The following is a 9,681-nucleotide window of genomic DNA, read 5'->3' as shown; positions in this document are numbered from 1 at the left end:
AAACACACCCAAATTTTTCATTTTTTTCATTTGAATTTGGCTTGCTGAGTTAAATTAAATTTCTTCTAATTTTTTCCGTCATATTAGCCAACATATTTACATTATGTATGAATGCTAGATTTTGTTCTTTTGAGTCTTTTAAAATTTACGAATTTTTTTTTGCTCATTTGTTTTCTTTCTTTCTTTTGGGGTGCACTTTTAGCAGTGATTGAAATGCATTGTTGAACATTGTATTTTACATTTAGAAGATGAACTTTGACATTCTAAAATTATTGAAGAACGTCTCTCTGTAAATTCCTTCGACAACACTTATAATTCTTAAAAGAGTTTTTGCTGGACAAATTTTCTCTTACTATTTCCACATTGGTTATGTGATGAAGCAAAAGAGCAAAACTAAATGTATCTTGAAGTTACTTGGTATCCTGCTATAAGTCTTGTCTTTGAATTTATATTTATAGTAATATTTTCTTAATAAAAATCATGTTCTTGATTAGTGAACTTGGATTGTCCTGCATAATCTGTCACTGATCAGATTTCCTTGGCTAAAGGAGGTTTCTACAGTCTGGTCATTATTGGTTGAATTCTTGCAGAATTACAGGTCACAGAAGAAGGCTGTAGTTGTAGTACTATGGAGAAAACCAATGCAAGATTGGTGTACGTGTAATTCAGATGGTACATCAAAAGAAAACCCTGGACCAAGTTCGATTGCTTGTTGTATCAGAAATGAGGAACGGGATATTCAGTATGCAGCATGTAGACAACTAAGTGACAGCACTAGCATTGAGGCAATGGCCATGACGGAAGGATGTGAATATTGTGTGGAAAATCAGTTTTTGCCTCTTTTTCTGAAAACTGATTCATTGGCATTGATGAAAATGGTAAAGGGGGAATGGGAAAGTCCTTGGAACACTATCATGATCATCAAGAGAATTAGAGAACTAATTAGAGGAGGAGCAATTCAAGTGCAGCATACTTATAGGGAGGAAAATGCACTGGCAGATTTCTCAGCTAACTTTCGTTTCAGTTTTGCTGGTACACATACATATCGAAGTTTTACGGAACTACCAAGGAAGGCTAAAGGTATCCTAATCATGGATAAACAGCAAATACCACAATTAAGGATCAGAAATGTAAATGAAAAAGCATCAGGCTGAGAAGTACCACATGCAGCTCACAAGACTCCCAAGGCAGAATTTCAATCACAAAAGGGAGGTTCAAATGCAAACACAAAGTTCATTTTCACCCACAGACACATAACAGCAGTCATAATGTGCATCTTATAGTTGAAATCTTGTAAGTTTAATGACCCAAGTATGCTAATTTAAACTTGTATGAAGGTGGTATTAATCTCTATGGAGGTTCAACCCTATATATAGGAATAAATTACGGAAAAGGTTAAAAGCTTACAAAGAACAGATTAGTCGATTATGTTTCTTTTGAGCTAAATGAAACTTACATCTTTGAGTTTTATTCTAATGGAGCTAGATTACACAACACCTGGTGAGAGATTGGGGTGACTTGAGGTGTAATTTCTCCAAAGATCTAAGTTTTTGTACTGTACATCTTAGCTCGATTCGAAATAAATTGATATGGACACCTGCAATTGGAGATCAAGATGGACAAGATTCATACGGAGCTCAAGAGAATCGAATCTATGGACTCACAATCTGCTTCGTCTTCATTTTCACACTTTCCCATTTTGATTTCTAAAAATTACACAAATACACAAATTATGTTTTCAATATTACAAAAAAAATTCAAACTCCTTAAAAATATTATAAAAATTTCAACATATACATATAAAAAGCTATGTATATACCTATTATATTATGTATATTAACAGGGAGAAAGGGTAAAATAATTTAAAAAGAAAGAGAGTGCAATTACTGTTATTTAAACTTTTGATTTTTAGGACACAACTTATCTGCTTTTTGCTTTATTTATTTTTCTGTTTGTTGCTTTGTTTTAATTTGGGTCGGATTTGGAACATTGGGCCAAACCAGACTTTTGTACAGATTTTTCTTTTAATAAAATGGGTCAATGACCCGCTTTTGTTTTAACAAGAAAGAACTTGGATTGTCTTCATTATAGGATGCTTTTATTTGGTTGACTAGGCCTCTTAACCTCTCTTATAATCATAAAATATCTGTCTTATTGTGGATTCTTTGATTATTATAATGTCCAGGAGGATTCAAATTTGATCCTAATTTTGTTACTAATACTATTGATTTCTCTTCTTTAATTTTAGCTAAAGGATGTACAAAATGTATGTGTATAGATTCTCAATAATTAATGCATAAAACACGTATCCATATAAGATTGATATAGAAATTGTATAGGATATGTATACAAACTATATAATTATTATATAGAATATGTATATGTATAAAGATTTCTATAAAAATTGCATAATTATTGTATAGAATATGCATCTGAATAATTATTGCAGCAAAAAGATGTATAAATAGTATATAGAAATTGTATAATTGTTGTATAGAATATATATTTGTATATGATATATATAGAAATTGTATCATTATTATATAAAATAAGTATTTATATAATATATGTATAGAAACTGTATCATAAATATATAAAATATGCATACGCATCATTGTTATATAAAATATGTTATTTTTGTATAACAATTGAAAATATACTCTATTTATATTTGATTGATGAAAAAAGAAGAGTTGCAAGTACAATATTATAAATTTGTATTTGATTATTTTAAAAAATTATAAAATTTTATTTGATTATTTTATTAATAGAATTTTAAAAAATAGGAGAGCAGTTTTTTTCAAAAAATGAGCACAACTAGGAAAAAGGGAAGCAGTTTTTTTCAAAAAATGAGCACAACTAGGAAAAAGGGAAAAAACACAAAGCTAGCCACAAAAAAAAATCTACAAATAAAAAACAACAAAAAAGAATAAGCAAACTAAAATAGAAGGGAAAGTGGGCAAGTGGCCAACAAAAGTGGTGTGGCTAAAATATGGTAATATCAATTCTTGAGTCAAATGACTATTTATATCCTTTTCTCTTTTTTTCCTTACAACATAATCGAAACTTCTCGAGAACTTTATAGTGTTTAGACTTTCAACGGGACGATTCAACACCTTAAGCATAGATATTAGATGGTATAAAAAGACGTCGGAATCATGCATTTCTTACAGACATTCCTTTTCGAAAAGTAGACATAGGCAGAGGATAAATCGCAAAAAAGCATATTGTCAGATAGAATTTTGAGTCAGCTGATAATTGTTTTTGTTCCTAATTAATTCATGGAAGGAAGCAGCACGTAGGTTTCTTTTGCTTGAGATTCGAATCTTCTTTAAAATTTCTTTTAAAACACTAATCCAAATTTCTCACAAACATCGACACTCGAATACGCTTCAACTGCAGCGAAATAACTTCTCTGGTGTGATTTTTACCTTCCAAATCTTATAGAACTCAATACGCAACCACAACTTCAACCTTAACGCACGGGAAAACAATGAGCTTGTAAACTAACAATCAACAAGCCTGCGGGGGGGGGGGGGGGGGGGGGCGGGGGGGGGGGAGGGAATATACAATATGAGCCAATTCCAGTAAGGGCTAAAAGAATACGACTCATTTTGGTAAGACTTGGGTGGATGCCTGAAAGGGAAAAATCTCATAGGTAAATAAATTTTTCGTTATGCCAAAGAAAGCAATTCCTACTCATGCCCATTCCTGCACCAGAAGTTTTTGCACTTTTATGAGACGAATAGAGAAAAAATTGGATACAACTTTCTAAAGCTGCCAGTCGTAAGTCGTCAAAAGATCCGCACATTAAAATAGAAAATAAATAATGTTTTCAACTGCTTCTTGAGTCTGCATTCATGCTATTAATCAAAGATCACAGACTATCTCGGAAAGATGTTCATTGAGAAATTGGAGAAACCATCTCTGTAACTAATTTCAAAACATACCCAACTGCCACCACTCTGACGGTGCAAGTAATGCAGATGCAACTCAATCCAAGTCACTTCCTTCCCCTGTTAAGCCTTTGCAGGTGATAATTGATGCTACCCCAGGGCTTTCTGTTTTTGCCACTCTGCACAAAAAGGTAACACAAATTTATCTTAATGTGAAAGAAGTCAATTGGATTGTATGCATACTAAATCAAGAAAACACTCATCGTTCTTCGTATAAAGAGAAGCTCACTTACTAGCTTTTGCTGGGAACCCTTATTAAAGAAGAAAAGGGAAAAAACAACAATTACTATTGAACTAAAGAAACGCATCCAATTACCTGAGCTTGCATGCAGGTACTCAATAGTGACTTTTGCCTGCCACATTTCTCGTCCTTGTTGTGATTTAAAGTCAAACAATTAAGAAATGAGACCATTTCTTTCGCGCAAGGTTTTTGGAGGCTTCCAAAGTTCCTTGGGTTAATATATAGGGTGCCAGCTTTGCGGCCCATACTTCCCCAGATCTAACTTAAATATAAAAAGGCCGGTGTTAAGACATGGCATTAGAGGAAATCAAATTAGCAGTGATATCAGTAGCAGCAAAATCAACAGGCAGAGAACTCATATAACATTACAATGTTCACAGTTTGAGACAAAAGCAGGATAAACAACATTCTTGATGGAACAGGGAAGAAGAAACACTTCAACACTGTCTTGCGATCTACATTATTTCTCAACTTTAAAACCACTGCAAACCAGAGGGCCACAAGTAGATGAATAAAAGGAGGTATAGCGGCTATAACCATGAAAACGCTACATAATAAACAGAACAACTAAAACTTACCAATAGACTACAAGGTAAAAAGTGAATATTGCAAGCTGAACCACTAGATGCTCTTCTTACTAGTCTTGTCACTCATGGTACATTCAAACAATGATATTTTTATAAATAGCACATTCAAACTTCATAGTGGCAGTAAATTTTGGGGAAAACTAAAAAGTTTATTGTTTCTAGTAAGGCTATCATGCCTTCTTACTGTAAAAAGTAGGAAGTAAAGCTTATTCAAGTATTTTCTGCAACAGTTTTATCAAACAAAGAAGTTTGGCAAAAAAGCAACATATGATTTCATTTGATAGAGAGTCTGACAAGTTATGCTTTTTTTTTGAGGCAAGAGTTTGTCAGGTTAGGCTTTGAACCTTGGTAACCTGATAGCTTCTGCAAATAGCTACAACTATGGAACTTTGAGACCACAACCCATGCACTACTCTCCCTCTTTCCCATGGATGCTCGACTTTACCAACAACTCTAAATCCAGTTTAATCCCACAAGTGGGATCTGGGGCGTGGTGTGTATGCAGTTTTACCCCTACCATGTGGAGGTAAAGAAGCTCGACTGTTTTTTTGAAATAGTTTTTTTTTTTTTTTTTGAATAGATGCTCGACTTTTTTTCTATCCATAGTTTCTATATTTTAGTCCATGTCTAACGAGGGTAATTATGCTTTATTGGATCTATGCTTCATTGAAAGGTTTCCCACCAATGAACAGAAGGAGGGTGACTGTTGCTTTCCGGTGGACAGAGATATCCAAGTCACTATAGTTTGACAACAGTGATAGACTGGTCAGTTACTTCCCATGAACTGTTCACAGAAAAATTATACTGGTTCTTGGAAATAAATCTCATGCTTTGAGTACAACACAAACCTCAAGGCAATAATAAGAGCTTTTTCTCACGTTAAGGGATATTGGGAGCCCATATTCTTTCACTCCAGTTGGGCATGAAAGATCTTAATGCCTGCCGTTTCAAATCCAAAAAGTTCAACTCATTGCCTTTTGATTAATACAGATTTTGAACTCTCCGAGCATGGGTGATTTTTATAAGTTACAAACATTCAATGACAATTAGTTCTTTTTGATCCATAACACCATGTAAACTAAGAGTAAACAACTCACAAGTCTAACATTATGTTTTAGTCAAAGAGTGATAAAAATAAGAAGCCTCTTATCTCCTCGATTTGCTTAGCAGCTTAGGGGTGAAACCAACTATGTCTCCAGAACTTCTAACCAACTAACTAGTCCAAGATAAGAAATAAAATCAATAACGTCAACCTATAAAAGTAGATTGAAATAGTGTTATTAAAAGAACTTGCTTCGGCACTTTAACCGTGAGGCGAGGCGGAAAAGAAAACCTGTGCACTTTAGCACCATAAGCCAGAAGCAGGAAGCACTGAAGCGAGCGAGAATATCCTCCCGCATTAGAGAGTAAAATAAGGCAGACACAACAACAACTATGCCTCAATTTAAAACAAGTTCAGGTCCATTATATGAATCCTTACTTCTCTATTTAAGCTCAACCCCAGGCATCATCATATCAAAAAAACATAGAAATGAAAAATAAGTTACACAGATAATACTATTAAAAGCACTCAAACAAGATGACATCATATTCTGCACTAGTAAATTCACCCATATGAATTTTTTTTGTCTTTTTTTATGCCCTACCTTTAGCCAAGCTTGCGTTGATACCAAAAACATGTAGCTCTTTCAAGACAACTTTCTCCCATGTAATTTTAGATCTGCTTCGTTCCCTTTTAAGATCTTCACTCACAATAGTATCCCACATACGGACCAATGCATCAGTAGATCGAGGCAACACAGGACATGACCAATCTTATACGACTTTCTCTTATTGTATCCTTATTGTGTGCTACTAGCACCTTCTAGCGAATATGGTCATTTTTATCTTATCTAATCTTGTATACACATACATTTTAGCATCCGCATCTCCTCGACACTCAAAGAGTGAATATTTTGGACTTTAGATGTCCAACAATCACTACCATTTCTCATTGCTAGTCTTATAATAATTCTGTAGAACTTCAATTTACTTCGATAGGCATCCTTCTATCAGATAACAACCATCATTTCGTCCATGGTTCGAGAACCCTTTGGTATTTCTAAAAGTCCAGGATACTAGGTAATCAACAAGCAACTAGGGCTGCATATCGGTCGGTTCGGTTCGGTTTTGAAGTTTATCGGTTTGACATATTAATTATCGGTTTGTAATAAAGCTAAAGCATTAAGAACCATTAAGATATCGGGTTATCGGTTATTGATTGTTATCGGTTATCGGGTTAAACTGTTAACATTCAAAATATTTTCCAAACATAAGCAAATCATAAGTATAACTGGGCAGTACAAATTTTGTTTATCTGATGTGTTAGGCTCGACTAGTATCTATATCTGTTTATCTAACCACAATCTCTCTGACCTTATATTTAGCATAGAATTATCAGTGGAGAAACAATTTTGTAGCCACACTTCAAACAACAAAGTTACAGTCCAAACCAGTTTTGCGGGGAAACAAGATAGGCTCAAAATATTAGTCCTATGCACATTATAAACAAAAATGGTTAAGAACAACAGTAGTTCCTCCTGTCCAGCAGATATCCCAGACCTATTAGTATTTCGCTATTGCACTTGCAACATCAATAGTATATAGGAATTCTTAGTTTCTCCTCAGCTATACTTGAGAACTAAAAAATTAGATCATGTGACACCATAAAGATCATCTTGTATACATAAAAGAATAATGGAGCTCCAACTTATAAGACTATAACAGATATTTACAGAACTGAAACCTACAATAATAGTAAGGTAGAAAATGAAGAAACAAAAAAAAACTGAAAGAATCTTCTGCTTCTATTTACTCTGTACTTTCTATATCATTTTCTAACGTGCTTCCATTTACAATCTGAATGACAGTACAAGCTCGACAGTCGACAAAACATTAATATCCTTAACATAATATATCGAAAATTGGACAGAAATCGAAGATGGAGAAAAAGACTTCTAAGAATGAGATCTAGGCTTCGAGCAAAGACAAAAATTCTTACCTGTTGAGAGCAAAAGCAAAAAATCTTCTTTGGTCTCTACAGAATATCAGCAAAATTTGAGCTTCAATACTGAGATTTAAGCAAAAATTGAGCAAAAATTCTGAATATTGAGACTTGAGAGAGAAGCACTAAAACCGAGTGTCGACTGTTGAGTGAGGCAGCGTGAAAATTGAAAGATTTTGGTCTCCGTTCTCTAACCCTAATCAGAAAGGAGTAATGGGTCATGGGTGGAACGGGAAATGTAATGGGTGGGAATTTGGGCTTGGGATTTGGACCCTAGTGGAACGGGACATGGGTGTTATGTGTATTAATTTTTATCGGGTTATCGGGTGGCCCGATAAAAAATTTAGGAAACCCAAGCCCCGAACCGACAACCCGTTAATTGTTTTTTTAAAATCGACACCTGACCAGCTAACAAAAAATCCGACCCGTTAATCCGATAATCAAATTATCGGTTCGGGTTAACGGTTTGAACCGAAATCTGCACAACCCTACAAGCAACCGCAACAAGAACTACCTAACTGGAAAGCACTACATTGTGAAAGAGTTGGATTGAGCTGACAACTCGGAAAAGGTTCAAATAACATAGGAGAAAATTGAATTTCTTGACTCCATGTTCGACTTGTGTGGGTCTGTGAAAATTACAACTTCAATAAAAAGATGGATGATACAAGCTAAAATCCGAAGAATTCTGAGTGCAACACACAAGTTTCTCCTACTCATGTCTTCTTATATTCAATTTATTGCCTATTTACAGAATTCACATCCCTCAAGGTTCCTCAAACAAGTTGGAGACCACACATCATAATCAAAGAACTACATTTACTCATTTGTTCTACCCTTGGTAGACAGAGTTACCTAGTACCTGTTACGAATGGGGGGTGACAGGTATCCCGTGGAACTAGTCGAGATGCGCGCGAGTTGGCCCGAACACCACGGTTATAAAAAGAAAATCTACAATCATATATCAGATGCAGTTGATCCTTAATGCCAAATTTGTCCTCCATCAATGAAATAGTTTTACTACCAATAGATTTGGCTTCAGGTATCCGGAGAAACCATTACTCTAAGAAAGCATTGTGTTGCAAGTTGTCACATGGATAGACAAAAGAAGCAAGACATAAATGCGTAGTAGTAGCATCTTCACGCCCAAGGTGTGATCTAACCATCAAAGAAACAGGTAAAAATTATGGAAGACAGGGTTCAAATCCTATTAGAGACAAAAAAGACTAGGTAATTTTTCGCCATCTAGTAGTCGTAGCATTACTCTAGTTTCTTGTTCTCCGATTTTGTCATTATCTGTTGTTTCATGTAGGTTGATTATCGTATTAGTTTGTTGTAGCATGATTTTGCCACTATCTGTTGTTCGTTTTACTACTTTCTGTTGTTTCTTTTAGTTTCATTACCTCTTTTTTCTATACTATTTTTATCCCGAGCCTGGGGTCTATCGGAAACAACCTCTCTACTCCTGAGATAGAGTTCAGGTCTATGTACACTCTAACCTCCTCAGACCTCACAGAACTTCACCGGATATGTTGTTGATGTTGTAGTAGTATTTTTCACCACATTTCTACAGAGTTACACGTTATACGTGCTAGCAGGAAGGGACAAGTTTCTGATCGAATAGTCAAAGTGCACACAAACTGGCCCAGATACCACCATTTTAAAAATGATACTGAAAAAGTAGCAGCTTGTGCACTAGAACAAGAAGCTAGTTATATAATCAAACAAGATCGCTTACTCTCCTAGATATAGTACATAGTGCACCCTTCAAGAACTAATACTTGCTACTTAAAATACCCCATAATAATATTTCTAGTAAATAGTTGTTTTATTATTAGATAAATCAACTATAAA

The 9,681-nt window shown here is 34.7% G+C and overlaps 1 protein-coding gene across 2 annotated transcripts; it reads right to left on the bottom strand.

Annotated features, from left to right (window-relative positions):
• Positions 1-3,712: 3,712 nt before the first annotated feature.
• Positions 3,713-8,088, bottom strand: LOC124888690. Of its 2 annotated transcripts, none has more exons than XM_047399696.1 (3): positions 7,825-8,088; positions 4,273-4,455; positions 3,713-4,075 (listed from the first exon to the last, which is right to left on the bottom strand). In XM_047399696.1, the coding sequence occupies exons 2-3, from the start codon at positions 4,441-4,443 to the stop codon at positions 4,004-4,006; spliced, it is 243 nt and encodes an 80-aa protein (XP_047255652.1). In that variant the 5' UTR covers positions 4,444-4,455; positions 7,825-8,088; the 3' UTR covers positions 3,713-4,003. The 2 variants fall into 2 exon arrangements, with proteins under 2 accessions (XP_047255652.1, XP_047255651.1); XM_047399695.1 differs by having other exon boundaries at positions 4,273-4,459; positions 7,825-8,057.
• Positions 8,089-9,681: the final 1,593 nt, after the last annotated feature.

This window comes from Capsicum annuum, chromosome 11 (assembly GCF_002878395.1).
Source record: "Capsicum annuum cultivar UCD-10X-F1 chromosome 11, UCD10Xv1.1, whole genome shotgun sequence".
NCBI classification, from domain to species: domain Eukaryota; kingdom Viridiplantae; phylum Streptophyta; class Magnoliopsida; order Solanales; family Solanaceae; genus Capsicum; species Capsicum annuum.
Note: the sequence above shows the minus strand (reverse complement) of the source record. Positions and strands in the feature narration are given on the sequence as shown.

What these genes read in the sequence shown, in the direction of transcription:
- LOC124888690 (XM_047399696.1), bottom strand. Translation starts at nt 4,443, where the DNA reads ATGGGCCGCAAAGCTGGCACCCTATATATTAACCCAAGGAACTTTGGA. An exon ending in GTACCTGCATGCAAGCTCAG is followed by an intron (nt 4,076 to 4,272) that starts GTAATTGGATGC and finishes CTTTTTGTGCAG; the next exon opens with AGTGGCAAAAACAGAAAGCC.